The sequence below is a fragment of the Podarcis muralis genome, chromosome 17, assembly GCF_964188315.1.
Source record: "Podarcis muralis chromosome 17, rPodMur119.hap1.1, whole genome shotgun sequence".
NCBI classification, from domain to species: Eukaryota; Metazoa; Chordata; class Lepidosauria; order Squamata; family Lacertidae; genus Podarcis; species Podarcis muralis.
In genome coordinates, this window is record NC_135671.1 from 4,142,714 (window position 1) to 4,167,540 (window position 24,827).

Below are 24,827 nucleotides of genomic sequence, written 5' to 3' on the forward strand. Positions count from 1 at the left end.
TTTGACCAAACTGCGGGAGGCAGTGGAAGACAGGAGTGCCTGGCGTGCCCTGGTCTATGGGATCACGAAGAGTCGGACACAACTAAACAACAACAACAAATAATACACTACTACAGAATTAGAGAGCATACCCAACAGAAAGTTCTCCCGTGCAACCCTCCTTGCGATACCTGGGCACTCTTGTTCAGGAGAACTTCTCCTAAGCTGTGTCCTCAAAGCATGTGGGCACCTGCAAACCCAGGGACAGACAATATTGTACAATATTCTTCTATGCAAACCACTCTGCAGTGGTTGGTCAGTCTTTTCCAGGAGAACCTCTTCTAGGCGGTTCTCAGACAGAAGGTTTTGTATCTGCAAAAGAGGATGACACTTCTATAATGTCTTGATGGCCTTTAAGATGGTGTCTTCATGCAGCTTTTTAGCTGATGTAGAATCCTTACCGATTCCTTTTTTTGTTTGGGATTCATGAAGATCAGGATAATGGCATGGCCAGAGGAACATGCAGCAATCAGATTATAAAAAAATATTTTTACCCAAAGGTCCACAGTGTCCATCCAGGCCAGGACAACTTCCAAAATTCCCACAAAAAAGTTAGATCCGTAGAGAATGCAGAAAGAAGCCAGAGCTTTGATGGCATTCAGGTGAACTTCTGTGCTGACATCCCTCGAAGTGTTTCGTAGAAGATTTTTGTGCCTCCACAGAGAAGTTAGTAGTAAGATGGATGAGGAGAAAAATATCACGAAGGGAAAGAAATCTGGAGCAACATATAGAAAGATGGAATACTGACAAAAGTCAGATGTCTTCATTCCTGAGTCAGTGTTATTGCTTAGAAGTGATTCAATTGTCTTGCATTCAGACAAGAGTCTACTGCCCATTATTGCCTTGATGGTGGAAATGATTGCAGAGAAGACCACTGTCCCCAGAAGCAGCCAAGGCACCAGCCCAGGGAATCTCCGCTTCATTTGCAGGAAGAGAGGGTCGGAGAAGTTTGCAATTTTTACACAGTACAAGACACTGAGCCAAGCGGCAAACCAAAGTTCAGTAGTATTAACAAAAAACCACGAGGCATTGTATAAAGTGCTTAGGTCCCTATTCTGAAAAGTGTCCTTGAAAAACAGGATAAGAATTGCAATCTGTATCACAATGACAAGAAATGCAAATCTGAACAAGCTAAGACCACTCAGGATCATGTCAGCTGGGGATAGTTTTCTGCTTCGAAACCAGTCAATGAAGTTAACGATAGCAATAAATCCATTTCCTGCCAATCCTGTGAGGGTCACAACCACCAGAAGAATGAAGCCAAACAATTCAGATAAAGTAGACATCTTTCTGAGCGTGAAGGAGAATGTCAACTCTGTTGTAATGTGTAATATCTGCACCATCTGCTGCCACCACCGCACTTTATGCATATGAGTTGTGTGGAGCACAATACCTCTGCCTTTTATCTAGAACAGAAAAGGTTTTAGAGAGCTGAGGAGTTATTTTCATTTGTTGATTCTGTTCAGATGCAAATCAACCATGGAAGGATTCTGTTACTAAATCGATATTGCCTCTTCTGATGTCATGTGTGCAAATTCCACAGACATTTTGATTATTGTATTTGAATCTGGCTTAACAAAGTGATATATATATATATAGAGAGAGAGAGAGAGAGAGAGAGAGAAAGGATTTGTTTATTTTGATTCATCTTTGTCCACCAACATTGCTATTATTCTTATTATTAAGTTTGAAAACATATGTCTTTATCAAATGGGTATTTGTTCTAATTAGTTGGGTAATTGAAGTGGGGTGCTAGATAATAAATAACAACAACAACAATAATAATAATAATAATAATAATAATAATAATAATCATCATCATCATCATATTTTTTATTTATATCCTGCCCTCACCAGCCGAAGCTGGGCTCAGGGCAGCTAACAACAGTAAAAGTAACACAGCATTCTAAAATCAATTCATTCTAAAATCAATTCAAAATCAAATTAATGGCAACCATTGGGTTCTGTGAGGATTACCAAAGAAGGGGGTCAGGCTGTGCCCTGGCCAAAGGCCTGGTGGAGGAGTTCTGTCTTGCAGGCCCTGTGGAAAGATGTCAAGTCCCGCAGCGCCCTAGTCTCTTGTGTCAGAGTGTTCCACCAGATCGGAGCCACAGCTGAAAAAGCCCTGGCTCTAGTCGAGGCCAGCCTAACCTCTCTGTGGCCTGGGATCTCCAAGATGTTTTTATTTGAAGACCGTAAGGTCCTCCGTGGGACATATCAGGAGAGGCGGTCCCGTAGAGCTATTATGCAGACCAATAGAGTGGCATGCACATATACAATCTGAATGAGCATTCAAGGGAGGGTTGCCAAATCATAAACGTAGAGAAGAAAACTTCATATAAAGAAGCCGTAGGCTCCCCTCTCCAAACCACCTTTTGTGCTGAATGATGTCTTCTCTCAAGTTCAGACCTTAAAGACCTTGCAGCTGGTTCAGTTCCCCAGTTTATGATCTCATCTCTTCTAGCAAAATCATGTACATTAGTCCAAATTAAGCTCTAATTAACAGGATAACCTCTGTTTCTTAATGGCAGCATGGGAGGATTATCGGCAGGAGAAGTGCTTTTGCACTCAGTGCCTCTGTGTCTCCCCCAATCCATGCTGGAGTGAGAGCCAGGTACCAAGACAAGCCAAGTACCATGACTAGCCCGTTCCCCCGTCTTTGGTTTTCAGCCATTAAGAAAAAAATAAATCTTCAGAACTCTGATTAACCATATACCAGACACCTCACAAAGGTGTGTAATAATGTGGAGGAAGTTAAAATGGATATCTGAAAGGAAACACAGAACTAAGAAGGAACCTACTTTGGTAGAACACTTGCTTTTCAGTTTTGACATGATAGTGCATTCATTTATTCAATATTTCGTTCAGTATTTTAGTTGATGTAGCATCTTGATTGATTCCTGTTTCAGTTTGGGATTCATGAAGATCAGGATAATGGCATGACCAGAGGAATATGCGGCAATCACATTAAAAAGAATTAAATGCACCCCCTTGTCGTTAATGCCCTTCCAAAACAAAACTATTGACAAGATTTCCACAAAAACGTTAGTTACATAAAGAACGGAGAAAGAAGCCAGGGCTTTGATGGCATTCAGGTGAGCTTCTGTGCTGACATCCCTTGCACTGTTTCGTAGAAGATTTTTGTGCCTCCACAGAGAAGTTAGTAATAAAATGGATGAGAACAAAAATATCATGAAAGGAGGGAAATTCGGGGGGAAATATAGTAGGTTAAGAAACTTACAGGAACTGGTCGTGTTAACTGCTGAATCATTGTTATTGTTTAGATGTGATTCAAATGGATGACATTTAGACACAATGATACTGCCTGTTATTGCCACAGTGGTAGTGATTGCAGAGAAGACCACAGTCACCAGAAGCAGCCAAGGCACCAGCCCAGGGAATCTTCGCTTCATTTGCAGGAAGAGAGGGTGGGAGAAGTTAGCAATTTTTACACAGTACAAGACACTGAGCCAAGCGGCAAACCAAAGGCTAGCCGTATCAAGAAATAGCCACAAGGAATTGTATGCAATATATACGTTCCTTTTCTGATAGGTGTCCACGAAAAAGACGTTTATAATTGCAATCTGTATCAAAACAGCATGAAATGGAAATCTGAACAAGCCAAGCAAACTCAGGATCATGTCAACCGGGGATAGTTTTCGGCTTCTATGCCAGTCAATGTAGTTAACGATCGCAATGAATCCATTTCCCACCATTCCTGTGAGGGTTGCAATCACCAGAAGAACGAAGCCAAACAATTCAAATAAGGTAGGCATCTTTCTGAGCATGAAATAGAAGCGTTTCTTCCAGTGTAATGTGTAATATTAGCACAGGCTGATGCTGATGCTGCTCTTTATATGACCAGTGGGGAGCAGAATACTGCTGCCTTCTTTCCAGAATAGAGAAACTTGCAGGGAGAGGAGCGAGCTATTTTCATTTGTTGATTCTGTTGAGATGCAAATCACATCTGGAAAGATTCCATTACTAAATCTATATCATATATTTTGCTGTCATTTTTGCAAATTCGACAGTGGTGCTAAATATCATCTTTGCATCTGGCTTAAGAAACAGTGATTCATGATCCTTTTAGGATTTGTTTATCTTGATTAATATTTGTTCACCAGTATGATTATTTTTAATCCATATATAAACAGAGATTTCTCTCAAATGATTTCATAAATTTATTGTGTTTGTGAGGGACGTGGTTCTAATTGCACAAAGAAATAAAGTGAGGTGTTTAATTGTGCAGGCCAATAGAAGAATTTTTATTAGAATTGATTCATTGTTCTTGCAGCTCTTTAAGCAATCAATGGATTTCATACTCAGGTTATCAACCTCTTAAGGGACACCCAGCAGGGCTGCCCTCTGTTGCCATTGCTGTTTGCATTGTTCGTGGAGGTACTAGGCATCCAACTATACAAAGACGCCTTCTACAGAGGGTGTCATTGTGCAAGATGAGGTACACAAAGTGAGTATGTTGGCAGATGACTCCCTTTCATCTTTGCAAAATCCAATAACAGCCTTTAGCCACCTAAGCGGCAGTTAGAAATGTATCACTGGGTAGCAGGATTGCAAATCAGCTACTCTAAATCTGTGATCCTTCCTATCAATTTAGAAACACTACAAGAGGCTGGTTACTAGCTAACTCTCCACTTGCCATAACTCACAGAGAATTTAAGTACCGTATTCTTTTAAGTACCCTCTTCTGTCACCATTAAGAAGCAGAGGCATGAAGGGTTTAAGTAGTTAGGTATAAACCTCACTGCAGGTAAAAGGTAAAGGAGCAATGGACAGTTAAGTCCAGTCAAAGGCCACTATAGGGTTGCAGCACTCATCTCGCTTTCAGGCCGAGGGAGCCAGCATTTGTCCACAGACAGCTTTCTGGGTCATGTGGCCAGCATGACTAAACCGCTTCTGGCACAACAGAACACCCTGACGGAAACCAGAGAACACGGAAATGCCATTTACCTTCTCGCCACAGTGGTATTATTATTATTATTTATTTTGTTTCTATATCTATCCCTGAAGGTCTCAGGGAGGTTCTCATTAAAAACCACTTACATAAAATCAAAACCAAAACCAGATTACTATCTCCCCCCCAGGAAAGAGCCAGCATTTAAAAAAGGGCATAGGATGTCAGGTCAGGCAAAGGCCTGGTTGAAGAGGAATGTTTTTGCCTGGCGCCTAAAGATGTATAGTGAAGGCACCAGGCGAACTTCCCTGGGGAGGGCATTCCACAGACGGGGAGCCACTGAAGAGAAGGCCTGTTCTTGTGTTGCCACCATCCTCGAGGAGGAGGCACAAGAAGAAGGGCCTCAGAAGATGACCTCAGGGTCCGGGTAGCTTCACATGGGAAGAGACGGTTCTTAAAGTATTGCGGTCCTGAGCCTAAGGTCAAAACCAGCACTTTGAATTGGGCCTGGAAACTAATTGGTAGCCAGTGCAGTTGGACCAGGATCGGTGTAATATGCTCAAATCGTCTAGTTCCGGTGAGGAATCTGGCCGCTGAGTTCTGCACCAGCTGAAGTTTCCGAACCGTCTTCAGAGGCAGCCCTATGTATAACGTATTGCAGTAATCTAACCTTGAGGTTACCAGAGCATAGACAACAATAATTTTGTGATCCCTGTCCAGATAGGGGTGTAGCTGGGCCACCAGCCGAAGCTGATGGAAGGCACTCTGGGCCACTGAGGCCACCTGCGCCTCAAGCGACAGGAAAGGATCCAGGAGTACACCCAAGTTACGAACCTGCTCCTTTAGGGGCAGCGTAACCCCATCAAGAGCAGGCGACCTCCCAACCATCCTGTCTGAGGAAGCACCCATGAACAGCGCCTCAGTCTTATCTGGATTGAACTTTAGTTTGTTGGCTCTCATCCAGTCCATTACTGAGGCAAGACATTGGTCCAGCACTTCCACCACCTCACCTGCAGATGTGAAGGAGAAGCAGAGCTGAGTGTCATCAGCAGTATACTCCTAACCTCCGGATAATCCCATCCAGCAGTTTCATATAGATGTCAAACAACATGGAGGATAGAACTGAGCCCTGCGGAACCCCACATTGAAGGTACCTATTTATGTACTTGCACTGGTGTTCTTTTGAACTGTTAGGTTGGCAGGAGCTGGGGCAGAGCAATGGGAGCTCACCCCGTTGCAGGGATTCGAACTGCCACCTTCTGATCAGCAAGCCCTAGGCTCTGTGCCACAGCACTGGGATCGGATGGACTATCTGCCAAGAATTATAAAACTTTTAAAGATTGGTTAATTCAACCATTAGCAGAGGTATGTAATAAGATATTGAGAGGGGAGAGGGCTCCTGAAACCTGGAGAGATGCATATATAACTTTGATACCAAAATCTGAACAAGAAAGATCGGATGTAAGGAATTATAGACCAATTTCATTACTTAATGTGGATTATAAAATATTTGCAAATATTTTGGCTAATAGATTGAAAAAAGTCTTAACAGAATATATACATAAAGACCAGGTACCTTCCTTTTCTTTGCATTTCCAACATAGATTATCACACTTATGGTAAATCTTTGCCAATTTAACAGGGGTTAAGTACCATCTATACATCATTTTCATAATATTTTCCTTTAGCATAGTATATGCAGTAAACTTAACCCCTTTCTTCCAAAGTCTCTCCCAGTCCTCCATCATTATATTATGTCCCACATCTTGTGCCCAATCAATCATAACCGACTTTACTTGTTCGTCTTTTGTGTGCCACTCCAATAACAAACTATACATTTTAGACATATTCTTAACATTAGTATCTAACTACTCCGTTTCCAATTTTGTTTTCCCCGTTGCAAAACCTTTTTTCTTGTCTATCTTAAATAATTCATTAATTTGGTAATATTGAAGCCAATTCACTTTGTCTTTAATTTGTTCAAATGGTTTTAATTTAAAACCCTCACCATCTTCTAACAATAAATCTGAATATCTCAACCACTTATTTTCCATATTTAACTTTTTTTGCGTCTCCGCTTCCATTGGTGAAATCCATTTGGGTGTTTTTCTTACCAAAAGGTCTTGATACCTAATCCGTACATTATAAAGCACTTTCCTAATTATATTATTCTTAAAACCACTATGGGCCTTTATTTTATCATACCAGAGATATGCATGCCAACTAAACCTAATCCCTCTAAATCCAAAATATCTTCATTGTCTAAATTGATCCAATCTTTGATTCAGCAGAAGGCCGCAGCTTCAAAATATATCTTCAAGTCAGGCAAGGAAAATTCCCCTCTTTCTTTTATATCCGTGAGCAATTTATACTTGATTCTCGGTTTTTCCCCTTGCCAGATAAATTTAGACATGGCCTTCTGCCAGTCTTTAAAATATTTAACATTATCAATAATAGGTAGAGTTTGAAACAAAAACAACATTTTCGGCAATACATTCATCTTAACCACCGATGTTCGACCTATAAGTGAAAATTTTAAGTTTGACCATATCTCTAAATCTATTTTTAAGCAGAAAGTTCTCCTGTGCAACCCTCCTTGCGATAGCTGGGCATTTTTGTGCAGGAGAACCTCTCCTAAGTTGTGTCCTCAGAGCATGTGGGCACCTGCAAACCCCAGACAGACAGTATTGTACAATATTATCCTATGCAAACTACTCTGCAGTGGTTGGTCAGTCTTTTGCAGGAGAACTTTTTCTAGGCGGTTCTCAGACAGAAAGTTTTGTACCTGCAAAAGAGGATGACACTTCCATGATGACTTGATGGCCTTTAAGATGGTGTCTTCATGTAGCTTTTTAGCTGATGTAGAATCCTTACTGATTCCTGTTTTAGTCTGGGATTAATGAAGATCAGGATAATGGCATGGCCAGAGGAATATGCAGCAATCACATTAAAAAAAAATATTGTTACCCAAATGTCCCCAGTGTCCATCCAGGACAGGACAGAATCCAAAATTTCCACAAAAAAGCTAGATACGTAGAGAATGCAGAAAGAAGCCAGAGCTTTGATGGCATTCAGGTGAGCTTCTGTGCTGACATCCTTTGCAGTGTTTCGTAGAAGATTTTTGTGCTTCCACAGAGAAGTTAGTAGTAAGATGGATGAGAACAAAAATATCATGAAGGGAAATAAATCTGGAACAACATAAAGAAAGATGGAATATTTACAAAAGTCAGATGTCTTCATTCCTGAGTCAGTGTTATTGCTTAGAAGTGATTCATATGAACTACATTCAGATATGAGTGCCATGTCCATTGTTCCCATAATGGTGGCAAGTGCCGAGTAGACCACTGTCCCCAGAAGCAGCCAAGGCACCAGCCCAGGGAATCTTCGCTTCATTTGCAGGAAGAGAGGGTGGGAGAAGCTAGCAATTTTTACACAGTACAAAATACTGAGCAAAGCAGCAAAACAAAGTTCAGCAGTATTAACAAATAGCCATAAGGCATCATATGCAATGCTTAGGTCCCTCTTCTGAAAAGTGTCCTCGAAAAAGAGGATAATAATTGCAGTCTGTATCACAATGACAAGAAATGCAAATCTGAACAAGCTAAGACAACTCAGGATCATGTCAGCTGGGGATAGTTTTCTGCTTCGAAACCAGTCAACGCAGTTAACGATAGCAATAAATCCATTTCCCGCCATTCCTGTGAGGGTCACAACCACCAGAAGAATGAAGCCAAACAATTCAAGTAAGGTAGACATCCTTCTGAGCGTGAAGGAGAATGTCAACTCTCTTGTAATGTGTAATATCTGCACCATCTGCTGCTGCTGCCACCGCACTGTATGTATTTGAGTTGTGTGGAGGACAATACTTCTGCCTTCTATCTAGGACAGAAAAGGTTTTAGAGAGCTGAGGAGTTATTTTCATTTGTTGATTCTGTTCAGATGCAAATCAACCCTGGAAGGATTCTATTACTAAATCGATATTGCCTCTTCTGATGTCATGTGTGCAAATTCCATAGACATGCTGATTATCATATTTGAATCTGGTTTCACACACACACACACTTTGCTGATTTTGATTAATCTTTGTCCACCAGTATTACCATTTTTATTATTAATCAATTTGAAAACACACGTCTTTATCAAATGGGTATTTGTTCTTATTAGCTGGATAATTAAAGTGGGATGTTACATTATGTAGACCAATAGAGTGGTATTCCATAAAAAGGCAGAAGTTATAAGAATTAAAACTCCCGAAGCTGATTGTGTACATTCAACATAATATATGGTTAATGAAATTAAAATACTTTATCCAGGTTTTCTGCTTTTATAGAGAAATCTTGCAACCCAGTCAGATGGGAGGCATATAAAAATTGTTTAATAATAATAATAATAATAATAATAATAATAATAATAATACCCCACCCATTTGGCTGGGTTTCCCCAGCCACTCTGGGCAGCTTCCAACTAAATCTTACAATACCATAGTCCGTCAGATATTAAAAGCTTCCCTAAACAGGGAACTACAGTTGTTGTCCAAAATGACTTTCCCCTCCCACTCCCCGCACCTGCTCCATCACCTGAATTGTGATGCATCTGTTGCGGTGTGGCACAGCCTGGCCACCATCCTTGGGCACCCAACGGCTGGGGAAGATGTCTCAGCCTCTACCTTTGGTTGTGGGATTCAAACCACGTTAACCAGAGAGAATGCTAACGTATAGACAGCCAGATTCGGAACTGTCAGTCTATGGTTCTATATACAAATCCCTTGCCTGCAGCGTCCTCTTTTCAGAACAGTATTTGCGTGTGAAGACCCCCAGGAGCCGCCTCAATAAATAAATTTATGCATGACACGGAATTTAGTTTTCGGTTATTGGCATGATTTTGGCCACAACTTAATTGATTACAGAAAGTGAATGGTTTGTTTAGGCATTGGTTCGATGAGGCTGGCAGAGTTGGTGGGGATTTTAACATCCTCAACCAGAGCACCATCTTTGCACTCCTGAGTTGCCCCGTGAACTGGCCCTGCAGTCCCAGGCCCATTTTGGGATGCCAGGAAGGGCCTTTCCAAAGCCCCAAGAGAAATTCATGGAGGCTTCCCTCTCCCCCTCAGCGCTCGAGGAAGATGAACCTGTGAAAAAAGAGGTTTCCCCATCTTGATTCCCCATCAATCCTGGCACACTTTTTTGAATGCTTCCTCAGGTGATGCTTCCCCGCAGTGGAAGGCCACTGAGAAATCGGCAAACTGTCTTCCTCAGATGAAGCCAGAGGGGGTGCCTGGACGGAAAATCCAGCCATCGTTTGCAAAGAACTATAAGAGCGTGAGTGACTGACTGGCCCTGGCCCAGCAGAATTCCCAGCCTCCGACGACGTGGATCGGGGGACAGATACAGGAGGGCAACTCAGACCCCTCATCCCACTGCTGTCTGGGGACATCCAGGCTCCTACGGCGCCCACATAAAGCGGAGGCACAAGAATACGTGAAAATTGAGACTCATTAAATAGAGCACTGGATGGTGGAAATCCCTCCCCTTCCTCACTGGAATCAGAAGGACCATGGGCTTCAAGGACCGTAGATGAGGAAGGCCCTGGGTGAGAATCACCAGTAGAACTAAAACTCTGCAGTAGGCCATCAAATTATGCAGAAAAACATGACAAGGCCCAAGGGTCCCCAGCCAAGCCCGACATAATGGACTCCAGTTGGCTAGACGCCTGGCCAGGTGGTAAGGATGACCGATCCGATCTCAATGATTGCGAAGGCCCTCTAATGGCTCTTTTAGGAGGCAAGGCAACATCAACGGACGATGAAATCCTCTTAGGAGGCATTTTGTTGTTGTTGTTGTTTAGTCGTTTAGTCGTGTCCGACTCTTCGAGACCCCATGGACCAGAGCACGCCCGGCACTCCTGTCTTCCACTGCCTCCCGCAGTTTGGTCAAAATCATGTTTGTAGCTTCGAGAACACCGCCCAACCATCTCGTCCTCTGTCGTCCCCTTCTGCTTGTGCCCTCAATTTTTCCCAACATCAGGGTCTTTTCCAGGGAGTCTTCTCTTCTCATGAGGTGGCCAAAGTATTGGAGCCTCAGCTTCACGATCTGTCCTTCCAGTGAGCACTCAGGGCTGATTTCCTTCAGAATGGAGAGGTCTGATCTTTTTGCAGCCCATGGTACTCTCAAGAGTCTCCTCCAGCACCATAATTCAAAAGCATGAATTCTTCAGTGATCAGCCTTCTTTATGGTCCAGCTCTCACTTCCATACATCACTACTGGGAAAACCATAGCTTTAACTATACGGACCTTTGTTGGCAAGGTGATGTCTCTGCTTTTTAAGATGCTGTCTAAGTTTGCCATCGCCTTTCTCCCAAGGAGCAGGCGTCTTTTAATTTCGTGACTGCTGTCACCATCTGCCGTGATCATGGAGCCCAAGAAAGTAAAATCTCTCACTACTTCCATTTCTTCCCCTTCTACTTGCCAGGAGGTGGCATTAAGCTTAGGAGGCATTAAGCTTAAGCAATTGAGGAGGGGCTGGTAGTAAGGCAATGAAGCTAAAATTCCAAGGCCCCAAGATGGCGACTGCTGCCTAAAGGGGATTCAAAATGGCGCTTGCACCAAAACTAGAAGCACACAAAATGGCGTCTGTCACTCTCAAGCCATCCAAGATGGTGCTCCCACCAAAATCAGGGGTTCCCACAAACGGTATCTGCCGCTTTGTGCAAGAAATAGGCATTCCAATTAAAGTTAAGGCACTAAACAGGCACCCCCCACCTCCTTAGAGGACAGGTAAAATAAATGCATGCACCCAGAAAAATGCCCCTGGGCTAAGGAAGAACGTCCATTAACAATCAGGCCAGCCAAATCCTCCTGAGAAGGGAAAGCTCCCCCAAAAAACCCCGTGTTGCCAAGGAAAACGAGCTGGGTGCAGCCTTCCTAAAAGGGGGAATTAAAACAATGGGCTCCCAGCCACAGAAAAACCTCCGTTACAGGAGCAATCTGCATTGGAGGGGCAAGGCAACAGGCGATCCCAGGGAGGCTCTAAAATGGGGGAGAATTAAGAAATAGGGGAAAGGGGAAGGGGAAGGGGGGAGAAAGAGGATTAAAGGGGGGGAGGCAGAAAAGGGGGGAAAGGGCAAAGAAAGCCTCTAAGCTAAGAACGGGGGTAATAAAAGGAAAATATTCAACCAGTTTTTAAGACACTCTCTCTCTCTCGTTGAGCTCCATCTCAGGTCCGGTGCACAAAGCGAATAAGAGGAAGCTCAATGCAATGTGCAGCGGTATATAAAAGGTCCTCAGTTAATTCAGAGAAATCCCATTGGCCAGATCTGCTTAGCAACCTGGGACTTCCAATTGGGTCGTTGTGGCTGCCCAATCATTCCCAACCACAACGGTGAGGTCAGTCCTGATGATCTCACCACAACACGTGCCCTCTGGGAGGAGGACCTGATTTACACGTTCCTTAATCATTCTCTGCTACCTACCTGCAAACTGTATACAAAAGGGATACTTCTATGAAAGCAACATCCAGCATTCCAACTGCTTCAACTGGTTTAGCAGATCCCAGTCTTAAAAATCAAAGGAGATCATCTAGCACAACCTCAACCCCATAAGAATATAACCAGGGCAGGATTGAAGACAACCAAGACAACACCTGGAAATATTCTATTACTAAATCAATATCAGGTGTTCCGATGTCATAGTTGCAATATCCACATAGGTGCTAAATATCATCTTTGGGAGCACTGTGTTTTGTTCCATTTTTGTTGGGGGTGGTGGTGTATGGATTCCAGAAGGTGGCCTTGGTGGTCCTTGCCCTATAGCATCATCTAGGGATGTGAAGTTTCATGTTACCTATGACAGCACAGGCAGTAGCCTGCACCATGAGAGACAGGATAGGGGAGAAAAATCACTTACACCCTTCTTGGGGAGGTTAATGGTTGTGACCTAGCATGGCTTCTAGCATGGGTTTGGGGGGTGGGAAGGTGTGGGGATGTTCAAGGAGGCAGGAGAGGATATATTGATCAATTATACCCTTCCCAACTTGTGTTAACAAGTTCTATAATTAAGCAGAGTAACATTCCCCCTTTTTAAACATGCACAGCGGATAATGTCTTTGCCAGGCTTGTATATGCTTCTAAAATAAGTTTCCTGGTAATTCCCCTTTATTCCCTCCTCAAGAAGAATAGACACGACACAGTCTTGTATAAAAGTATATCAAATAGTTTACTCACATTCTGTTCACAGAAGGATCTCAGAAGGCAGACTTAAGTTACAAAATATATACACCTGGAATCTATCCCATAAGACGATAGTTCCTTTGTCCTGTCTTGGCTGGAAGCCAAGAGAGCATCTCAGGCTGATGCTTCTTCGATGAAAACAAAATGGAGTAGCGGGAGATGTACTGGCCAGTCCTGTACTTTTGTTACTTGCACAGGTGAAGTCACGCCCACCTCTGGCCACATGTAGAGGAAGTTTGTCCCAGCCCAGGAGGAAACAGTAAGTCTATCTACTAGCTGAACAAACATCCCTCCCCATGTCTAAACATGTCCACTCTAGTAATGTTGTATTTGACTGCTCTGTGTTTCACACCCCACAGAAGGTGGCCCCTCTGTATTCGTGGCTGGCTGTTTCTTGAAGCGCCAGCCTGCCGCTGAGGACGACAGGATACGCTGCCAAAATATAAGATTTAAACTGTCCAGTGAGGGGGCAACATGAGAGGCAGGGCTTCAGAAGCCAACCGGAGGGAGCAAGTCTTCACTCTGGTCCACTAATGGGGTATTTAAGCTGGACACCCGCAGTGCAGTCAGCAGCAGGTCAACCCGCCCGCCCACCTTGTACACGGGCTGTGCCTTCTGGCTCTGTAGGTTGCTTGTCTTAAAGACCTTGCTGTGGAGATCATTGGTCACCATATTAGGGGCTGTGAAGGAATTGCGCCTGCAAAAAAAATTGGGCCTGTCTGGAGGTTTTTATCTTCCTTATAGCAATAGTCACAACTTTGGCAGTTAAGGCTTTGGGTGGAACTCTTAGTCTATTCCTGGATGGGTGGTGAGATGGTGTATCTCCCTCCTCCCATTACAAGGAGGACGATATTCAAGGTACCCTAGTAAAGGGGTCTGGGCGGAAGAATCTGTCCAGAGCAGACGAGCCATAGAGCTTCCCAGTGGTGGCCTGGGGGGTTCACAACTGTGGACCTGCATCTTGAGGTGACCCTTAACCCAGCCATGACCCTGTTCAACATCACCCTTCTGGAAAACAAGGCTGGTTTAGGATACACATCCAGTGCCTGCGCCAATACTTACCGTCATCTGTAATCAATAAAATTGTGGCCATTTTCAATTCCAAATATCTGTTGTGGTGTCTGTTATTTGTCTCATCATCACCCGTCCCATCTCATCTGGGACTCACTTTGAATGGGCCCACAAAATCCTTTAATACAGTCCTTCCTTCTCTAGTTCTTATTGCTGCCACAAAATATTAAATGACTTTTAAAAGACATCTGAAGGCTGTTTAGGGAAATTTTAAATGTTGGATGATTTATTGTATTTTTAATATTTTGTTGGAAGCAACACAGAGTGGCTGGGTGTGTAAATTATTATTATTATTATTATTATTATTATTATTATTATTATTATTATTATGCTTGATTCAAAGGCTTTCTTGGTTAATCAGCTTTTCAACCCATAGAACATATTTGCTGGGCCAGCCAATTCTCTGAACTGGGAAGTGGTGGTAAGGCAATAAAGCATATGGGGATTTTTTGGAAATTGTTTTTATTCATTTTGTGGCTGGATTCCAAGAACCCCCCACCCCACCCCAAGTTTTATAGATGGATAATGTGTTTGCATTATAGGTGGCGGAAGCTTCAATCGTGGCGGTGGGGGCTTCAATAGAGGTGGATGGGGTGGTGGGAGAGGTAGATTTTGCCATGGAGGTGGTGGACAAGGAGGCTTAAACAGATCACATGACCAAGGACCTCCAGAAAGTGTAGTCATCCTGGGAGAGTTTATGTACCGCTGTGAAGATGACATTGTTTGCAAATGTGTAACTCAGGAGAGCAAAGTACCTTATTTCAATGCACCCGTCTATTTAGAAAATAAGGAACAGATTGGGAAAGTGGATGAAATCTTTGGGCAGCTCAGAGACTTTTATTTTTCAGTCAAATTGTCGGAAAACATGAAAGCTGCTTCCTTCAAAAAGTTGCAAAAGTTTTATATCGATCCAGCAAAATTGCTCCCTCTGCAGAGATTTTTGCCAAGGCCCCAAGCTGAAAAAAGACACCCGAGAGGTGGACGAGGAGGCCGTGGTGGAAGAGTGGCAGCCCCCAGACCAGAGAATAGGCGGGGGCGTGTTTGGCGCACGTCCCGGGGGCATGGATCTGAAGTGTATCTGAAGAAGTGTGCATGCACACGAAAGCTCATACCAAGAACTAACTTAGTTGGTCTTTAAGGTGCTACTGGAAGGAATTTTTTTGTTTTGACTTGTTCTTCCCGTGTGTGACAATTATTCTGTCCGTGATGTTTCTTCCTGTCCTTGTAAAATGTTATGTCTCTCTTTTCCTGGTTGTTGCTGTTCTCCCTCATGCCTTGGGTGGAGCTAATATCCTATTGTTGCTTCAGAAATTTCTCCATTGTTCCGTCCCATGCTTCGTTGTTGTTGTGCAACTATGCAACTATGCAAAAATCACACTGTCCCAGTAATGAACCTTATCAGTTCCTTGGCAAGTTTGCAGATTCCTTTCATCCTTCCGTCCAGCTGGAGATAACGGAGCAGTTGTACTTCCAGTTAAATGAATTCCAAGTCCTTTTAACATTATTCAGTTCAGTCTGTAAATAATAAAGGTTGGGGAAGAGTCAGCTCTAAGCTTCCATCACAAACCTCTTGCAACAAAGAGCTTCCCTCCATTTTCCTGGTTTTTTTTTTTTTTTTACACACAGTTCCATTTAATGTTATATTTCATATCTACAATCCAGTTTCATCCCTCCTCACTTGCACATATACAATCTGTATTAGCATCCAAGGGAGGGTTGCCAAATCATAAACATAGTGAAGAAAACTTCATATAAAGAAGGCATAGGCTCCCCTCCCCGAACTGCCTTTTGTACTGAATGACGTCTTCTCTCAAGTTCAGACCTTAAAGACCTTGCAGCTGGTTCAGTTCCGCAGTATATGATCCCATCTCCCCTTGCACGATCATGTACATTAGTCCAAATTAAGCTCTAATTAACAGGACAACCTGTTTCTTAATGGCGGTGTAGGAGGGTTATCAGCAGGAGAAGTACTCTTGCACTCAGTGCCTCTGTGTCTCCCACAATCCATACTGTTGCAAGAGCCAGTTACTGAGACAAGCTGCGAGTGGAGCACGTTCCCCCGTGTCCCTGGTATTCAGGTACAATATCTGTACAGTAGTACCTCAGGTTACAGACGTTTCAGGTTACAGACCCTTCAGGTTACAGACGCTTCAAGTTACAGACCCTTCAGGTTACAGACTCCGCTAACCCAGAAATAGTACCTCGGGTTAAGAACTTTGCTTAAGGATGAGAACAGAAATTGTGCGGCGGCGGTGGGAGGCCCCATTAGCTAAAGTGGTACCTTCGGTTAAGAACAGTTTCAGGTTAAGAATGGACCTGAGGTACCATTGTATATTCCTTAGCCATTCTCTGCTATCTACCTGCATACATTGTAGCAAACGACACGTCTACGAAAGTAATCTTCAACATTCTACCTAGTTAGACTGGTTTTAGCAGATCCCACATTTAAAATTACAGGATTGGAAAGTGTCCCAGAAGATTATCTCCTACTTCAGGCAGAAGATTCTCCCCAGAAAGGCTGGATCGTCTACTTTCAGCTTATTTTGTCTCTGTTCATTCCCATTTCAAGGCTGCTTGCTCTTTCTGAGGGACATAACATACAGGTGAATCGACCATTCAAGGAAAGAGCTGCAGCCATTAAGGAAAAAAACAGCATCTTCAAAGCTCTGATTAACCATATACCAGCCACCTCACAATGCTGTGTAAATAATTTGGAGGAAGTTAATATGGATATCTGCAGCGGCGTAGCGTGGGTTGTGAGCACCCGGGGCAAGGCAAGTAATTTGCGCCCCCTAACCCGTGGATTTGCGTCCCCTAACCCGTGGATTTGCCCTAACCCCAGATGTTGCGCCCGGTGTGGCCGGCCCCCCCTGCACCCCCCACGCTACGCCACTGGATATCTGAAAGAAAAGCACATAACTAAGGTGGACCCTATATTGGTAGAACACTTGCTGTTCAGTCTTGACATGATAGTGCATTCATTCATTCATTCATTCATTCATTCAATGCTTCATTCAGCATTTTAGTTGATGTAGCATCTTGATTGATTCCTGTTTCAGTTTGGGACTCATGAAGATCAGGATAACGGCATGGCCAGAGGAATATGCAGCAAACACATTAAGAAGAATTAAATGCACCCCATTGTTGTTAAAGCCCATCCAAATGAAAACAATGTACAAGATTAACACAAAAACGTTAGATACATAGAGAATGAAGAAAGAAGCCAGGGCTTTGATGGCATTCAGGTGAGCTTCTGTGCTGACATCCCTTGCACTGTTTCGTAGAAGATTTTTGTGCCTCCACAGAGAAGTTAGTAATAAAATGGATGAGATCAAAAATATCATGAAAGGAGGGAAATTTGGAAAAACATCTAGTAGGATAAGAAACTTACAGGAATTGGTAGTGTCAATTGCTGAGTCATTGTTATTGTTTAGATGTGATTCATATATATTACATTTAGTCATAATGCCTGTTATTGACATAGTGGTGGTGATTGCAGAGAAGCCCACAGTCCCCAGAAGCAGCCAAGGCACCAGCCCAGGGAATCTCCGCTTCATTTGCAGGAAGAGAGGGTGGGAGAAGTTAGCAATTTTTACACAGTACAAAACACTGAGCCAAGCAGCAAACCAAAGGCTAGCCGTATTTAGAAACAGCCATGAGGAATCAGATGAAATTTTTATCTTCGGCATCAGAAAAGAGTCCATGAAAAAGAGGTTGAATATTGCAGCCTGCATCAGAACGGCATGAAATGCAAATCTGAACAAGCTAAGACAACTCAGTATCATGTCAGCTGGGGATAGTTTTCGGCTTCTAAACCAGTCAATGCAGTTCACGATCGCAATGAATCCATTTCCCACCATTCCTATGAGGGTTTCAATCACCAGAAGAACGAAGCCAAACAATTCAAATAAGGTAGCCATCTTTCTGAGCATGAAATAGAAGCGTTTCTTCCAGTGTAATGTGTAATATTAGCACAGGCTGATGCTGATGCTGCTCTTTATATGACCAGTGGAGAACAGAATACTTCTGCCTTCTTTCCAGAATAGAGAAACTTGCATGGAGGGGAGCCAGCTATTTTCATTTGTTGATTTTGTTTGGATGCAAATCACATCTGGAAAGATTCCATTACAAAATCTATATCATATATTCTGCTGTCATATTTGCAAATTCGACAGTGGTGCTAAATATCATCTTTGCATCTGGCTTAACAAACAGTGATACATGACTCTTTTAGGATTTGTTTATCTTGATTAATGTTTGTTCACCAGTATTATTATTTTTCATCCATGTGAAAACAGAGATTTCTATCAAATGATTTCATAAATTTATTCTGTTTGTGAGGGACGTGGTTCTAATTGCTCAAAGAAACAATGCAAGGTGTTTACTTGTGCAGGACAATAGAAGAATTTTTTAAAGAATTGATTCCTTGTTTTCTAAGTTCTTGCACCTCTTTAAGCAATCAATGGATTTCATACTCAGGTTATCGACCTCTTAAGGGACACCCAGCAGGGCTGCCCTCTGTCGCCATTGCTGGGGGTACTAGGCATTCAGCTATATAAAGACACCTTCTACAGAGGGTGAGTACCGGTATGTTGGCAGATGACACCCTTTCATCTTTGCAAAATCCAGTAACAGCCTTTAGCCACCTAAGCGGCAGTTAGAAATGTATCACAGGGTGACAGCTCCCATGACAATGGGAGATTGTTGGCGAAGGAGAAAACAAGGATGATTGTGGGTAATTATACTTGCAAGTCTGTCCCCCCGGGCCAGGGTGGAACTGACTTCACTTGCAGATTGTCTCGGTACCTGGCTTCCGCTCCAATATGGAATGAGGGAGGCAGGGAGATGCTGAGTGCAAAAGCACTTTGCCTGTTGGTAATCCTCCTCCGCCACCATTAAGAAGCAGAGGTTCTTCCACTCATTAAAAGCCAGTGTGGTGTAGTGGTTAAGAGCGGTAGTCTTGTAATCTGGGGAACCGGGTTCAATTCCCCGCTCCTCCACATGCAGCTGCTGGGTGACCTTGGGCCAGTCACACTTCTTTGAAGTCTCTCAGCCCCATTCACCTCACAGAGTGTTTGTTGTGGGGGAGGAAGGGAAAGGAGAATGTTAGCCGCTTTGAGACTCCTTAAAGGGAGTGAAAGGCGGGATATCAAATCCAAATCCAAAGTTTAATTATTCGAATCTCAGCTGTCTTTGGCACAGAGAATCAATAATAACCAGAGACAGAGGAGATCCAACAAATACTCGTTTATTCAGCTGAGCAAAAGAGAGGTCAGAACACGTCCAAAACAAAGGAATGGAAGTGCCGCACTGAGGAGTTGATTCTTATTTCTTTATAAGCTCTTTCTTTTCCCCCTTCCCTCTTTCCCCCTCCCTCTTTCCCGCTCCCTTTCAGGGCCTCCTGGCTGTAATCAGACCAGCCTTACTAGAGACGTTGAGCAAGCTGACCAGACACAGGAAGGAAACTCCTCAATGCCTGTTTCAATACTATTATTCTATCCTAACATAGGCACCTTCTCTGTTCCATTCTTCAGCAAGTACAAAAGCTGATACAGTGGTACCTCTAGTTATGAACTTAATTCATTCCGGAGGTCTGTTCTTAACCTGAAACTGTTCTTAACTAGAGGCGTGCTTTCGTTAATGGGGCCTCTTGCTAAGCCAGAAATAGTACCTCGGGTTAAGAACTTTGCTTCAGGATGAGAACAGAAATCGTGCGGCGGCAGTGGGAGGCCCCATTAGCTAAAGTGGTATCTCCGGTTAAGAACAGTTTCAGGTTAAGAATGGACCTCCGGAACGAATTAAGTTTTTAACCCGAGGTACCATTGTATATTCCTTAGCCATTCTCTGTTATCTACCTGCAAACATTGTAACAAACAATAGGTCTATGAAAGTAAACTTCAACATTCTACCTAGTTAGACTGGTTTTAGCAGATCCCACATTTAAAATTACAGGACTGTAAACTGTCCCAGAAGATTATCTCCTACTTCAGGCAGAAGATTCTCGCCAGAAAGGCTGGATCCTCTATTTTAAGCTTATTTCGTCTCTGTTCATTCCCATTTCAATGCTGCTTGCTCTTTCTGAGGCACATAACATACAGGTGAATCGACCATTCATGGACAGACTGCAGTCATTAAGAAAAAAACAGCACCTTCAGAGTTCTGATTAACCATATACCAGCCACCTCACAATGCTGTGTAAATAACGGGGAGGAGGTTAATATGGATATCTGAAAGTAAAGCACAGAACTAAGAAGGAACCCATATTGGTACAAAACTTGCTTTTCAGTTTTGACATGGAAGTGCACTCATTCATAGAATACTTCATTCAGCATTTTAGTTGATGTAGCATCTTGATTAATTCCTGTTTCAGTTTGGGATTCATGAAGATCAGGATAATGGCATGACCAGAGGAATATGCAGCAATCACATTAAAAAGAATTAAATGCACCCCATGATCGTTAATGCCCATCCAAGACAAAACTATTGACAAGACTTCCACAAAAACGTTAGTTACGTAGAGAAGGAAGAAAGAAGCCAGGGCTTTGATGGCATTCAGGTGAACTTCTGTGCTAACATCCCTTGCACTGTTTCGTAGAAGATTTTTGTGCCTCCAAAGAGACGTTAGTAATAAAATGGATGAGATCAAAAATATCATTAAAGGAGGGAGATTTGGAAAAACATCTAGTAGGATAAGAAACTCACAGGAATTGGTAGTGTCAATTGTTGAGTCATTGTTATTGTTTAGATGTGATTCATATGTATTACATTTAGTCATAATAATGCCTGTTATTGTCACAGTGGTGGTGATTGCAGAGAAGACCACTGTCCCCAGAAGCAGCCAAGGCACCAGTCCAGGGAATCTCCACTTCATTTGCAGGAAGAGAGGGTGGGAGAAGTTGGCAATCTTTACACAGTACAAAACACTGAGCAAAGCGGCAAACCAAAGGCTAGCTGTATTTAGAAACACCCATGAGGAATCAGATGAAATTTTTAGGTTCAGTATCTGGAAAGCGTCCACGAAAAAGAGGTTGGATATTTCAGCCTGTATCAAAACGACATGAAATGAAAATCTGAACAAGCTAAGACAACTCAGGATCATGTCAGCCGGGGATAGTTTTCGGCTTCTAAACCAGTCAATGCAGTTCACGATAGCAATGAATCCATTTCCCACCATTCCTGTGAGGGTTTCAATCACCAGAAGAATGAATCCAAATAATTCGAACAAGGTAGGCATCTTTCTGAGCATGAAACAGAAGCGTTTCTTCCAGTGTAATGTGTAATATTAGCACAGTCTGATCCTGATGCTGCCCTTTATATGACCAGTGGAGAACAGAATACTTCTGCCTACTTTCAAGAACAGAGAAACTTGCAGGGAGGGGAGCCAGCTATTGATTCTGTTCAGATGCAAATCACATCTGGAAAGATTCCATTACTAAATCTATATCATATATTCTGCTGTCATTTTTGCAAATTCAACAGTGGTGCTAGATATCATCTTTGCATCTGGCTTGACAAACAGTGATACCTGATTCTTTTAGGATTTGTTTATCTTGATTAATGTTTGTTCACCACTATTATTATTTTTCATCCATCTGAAAACAGAGATGTCTATCAAATGATTTCATAAATTTATTCTGTTTGTGAGGGATGTGGTTCTAATTGCTCAAAGAAATAAAGCAAGGTGTTTAATTGTGCAGGCCAATAGAAGAATTTTTTTTTAGAATTGATTCATTGTTTTCTATGTTCTTGCCCCTTTTTACGCAATCAATGGATTTCATACTCAGGTTATCAACCTCTTGAGGGACACCCAGGAGGGCTGCCCTCTTTCGCCATTGCTGTTTGCATTGTTCATGTGGGTACTAGGCATCCAACTATACAAAGACGCCTTCTAGAGAGGGTGTCATTGTGCAGGATGAGGTACACAAAGTGAGTATGTTGGCAGATGACACCCTTTCATCTTTGCAAAATCCAATAACAGCCTTTAGCCACCTAAGCGGCAATTAGAAATGTATCACAGGGTAGCAGGATTGCAAATCAGCTACTCTAAATCTGAGCCCCTTCTATCAATTTAGAAGCACTACAAGAGGCTGGTTACTAGCTAACTCTCCATTTGCCATAACTCACAGAGAATTTAAGTACCGTATTTTTTAAGTACCCTCCTCCGTCACCATTAAGAAGCAGAGGTTCTTCTGCTCATTAATAGTTTAATTATTCGAATCTCAGCTGTCTTTGGCACAGAGAATCAATAATAGCCAGAGACAGAGGAGATCCAACAAATACTCGTTTATTCAGCTGAGCAAAAGAGAGGGCAGAACACGTCCAAAACAAAGGAATGGAAGTCCCGCGCCAAGGAGATGATTCTTATTTCTTTATAAGCTCTTTCTTTTCCCCCTTCCCTCTTTCCCCTTCCCTTTCGGGGCCTCCTGGCTGTAATCAGACCAGCCTAACTTTTTTAAAAAATAATTTTTTATTAAGTTTTCCATTCAACAATCCAATCCTATCACATTAGTTATTCCAAATTGTACCAATACATATCATGAAGTCCAAATATTTTGCCAAATTTTAAATTTTTGTTGGGGGTTTCCATGCTTCAAGTTCAGTAAGGGTCCAATCCTCTCATATATCTGCTGCTTTTGGTGTTTACAAGTACCATCTTCCGATCTTCTTGTTATCGTTTTTCTTCTTAATAACCTCTGAGTTGTTTCCACAGGCGAGTTAAAGCAAGCATTATTATGTTTCTGTGTGAACTCTGTAAGGCTCTCCAGTCTTTTGTTTGCAGTAAATCATCACATGCTGATCCAAAAGTCCTGTTCGGGCGGCAGGTGCCATTTTTGTCAGTTCCGATGAAATAAAATCTAAGCGTCTGCTCACTAATTTTCCCAGACCAGTTGCACCATGAACCAGCCTTTCCAGGGGAGATTTTGCCAAATCAAACATACAATCCAAGCATGATAACAGAGCATGGCTCACCTCCCCCTCTGACTGTTAATCTCGCAACATAGTCTGTCTCCTAATGGTGGATCCCGATTAATGGCTGCGTCACAAGAGAGCCTTTATTTTCTTTCTAAATCTTCCAAAAAACAGAGCCTTTAGTTAATATTTTTATTTCCACACAGTTTGTTTTCCAATCTCACTTGCTATCAGTCGTGTGACGGTTCTTCTAGGAGAGGGGTTGTTAGGTAATATCGTAATAAAAAGAAGAAGAAGCTCCCCCTACTTTCCGTTCCGTTTCAACATACCAACATAGCTGTTATTCTTTGATGTTATCTCTGGTCCATTCCATCACTCTTAACTTCTCAGTGGCAGGTTTAATTAGCAGCCGATATACCCTTTTCTTCGCTTGAAGCATGTGCAATTACTTTTATATCCAATGTTTTTTCTTAAGTAATGCAACTAGCGTCGCTCTCAGAAGCAGTGTCTGGGAGATCCAAAGCTCACTCAAGGGCTTTCCATCCAGTGCCCTCACCCCCTCATTCTTTCGAACCCGGGGGCGATTTATGGGCAACCGTGAACGAGGCTGCATCTTCCCTTCCCTGGGAAGAATTTTGGGAGGCTGGTTTACTCCCATATCAGCCTCTTAATTACCTCATGTGAGCTGGTATTGTCGGCCATCTTCCAAGGCGCCCCTAGCGGCCCCCCATCAGACCAGCCTAACTAGAGACCTTGAGCAAGCTGACAAGACACAGGAAGGAAACTCCTCAATGCCTGTTTCAATACTATTATTCTATCCTAACGTAGGTACCTTCTCTGTTCCATTCTTCGGCAAGTACGAAAGCTGATACAGTGGTACCTCTAGTTATGAACTTAATTTGTTCCGGAGGTCCATTCTTAACCTGAAACTGTTCTTAACTAGAGGCGTGCTTTCACTAATGGGGCCTCTTGCTAAGCCAGAAATAGTACCTCGGGTTAAGAACTTTGCTTTAGGATGAGAACAGAAATTGTGCGGCGGCAGTGGGAGGCCCCATTAGCTAAAGTGGTACCTCCGGTTAAGAACAGTTTCAGGTTAAGAACGGACCTCCGGAACGAATTAAGTTCTTAACCCGAGGTACCATTGTATATTCCTTAGCCATTCTCTGTTATCTACCTGCAAACATTGTAACAAACGATACATCTACGAAAGTAAACTTCAACATTCCACCTAGTTAGACTGGTTTAGCAGATCCCACATTTAAAATTATAGGATTGGAAAGTGTCCCAGAAGATTCTCTCCTATTTCAGGCAGAAGATTCTCCCCACAAAGGCTGGATCCTCTACTTTCAGCTGATTTTGTCTCTGTTCATTCCCATTTCAATGCTGCTTGATCTTTCTGAGGCACATAACATACAGGTGAATTGCGCATTCAAGGAAAGAGCTACAGCCATTAAGAAAAAATCAGCATCTTCAGAGCTCTGATTAACCATATACCAGCCACCTCACAATGCGGTGTAAATAATGGGGAGGAAGTTAATATGTATATATGAAAGTAAAGCACAGAACTAAGAAGGAACCTATATTGGTAGAACACTTCATTCTATTCATTCATAGAATACTTCATTCAGCATTTTAGTTGATGTAGCATCTTGATTGATTCCTGTTTCAGTT

The 24,827-nt window shown here is 42.7% G+C and overlaps 2 protein-coding genes across 2 annotated transcripts; both read right to left on the bottom strand.

The window, feature by feature from the left end:
* Positions 1–392: 392 nt before the first annotated feature.
* Positions 393–1,325, bottom strand: LOC144326004 (taste receptor type 2 member 1-like). Its single transcript, XM_077921589.1, has one exon. It carries the CDS (start codon positions 1,323–1,325, stop codon positions 393–395), a length of 933 nt encoding a protein of 310 aa, XP_077777715.1.
* Positions 1,326–17,260: 15,935 nt separating this feature from the next.
* Positions 17,261–18,166, bottom strand: LOC114587998 (taste receptor type 2 member 40-like). Its single transcript, XM_028712912.2, has one exon. The coding sequence runs from the start codon at positions 18,164–18,166 to the stop codon at positions 17,261–17,263; it is 906 nt and encodes a 301-aa protein (XP_028568745.2).
* Between the last annotated feature and the right edge of the window lie 6,661 nt (positions 18,167–24,827).

Excerpts from the sequence above, each read along its gene's own strand:
- LOC114587998 (XM_028712912.2), bottom strand. The coding sequence starts at position 18,166 with ATGGCTACCTTATTTGAATTGTTTGGCTTCGTTCTTCTGGTGATTGAA.
- LOC144326004 (XM_077921589.1), bottom strand. The coding sequence starts at position 1,325 with ATGTCTACTTTATCTGAATTGTTTGGCTTCATTCTTCTGGTGGTTGTG.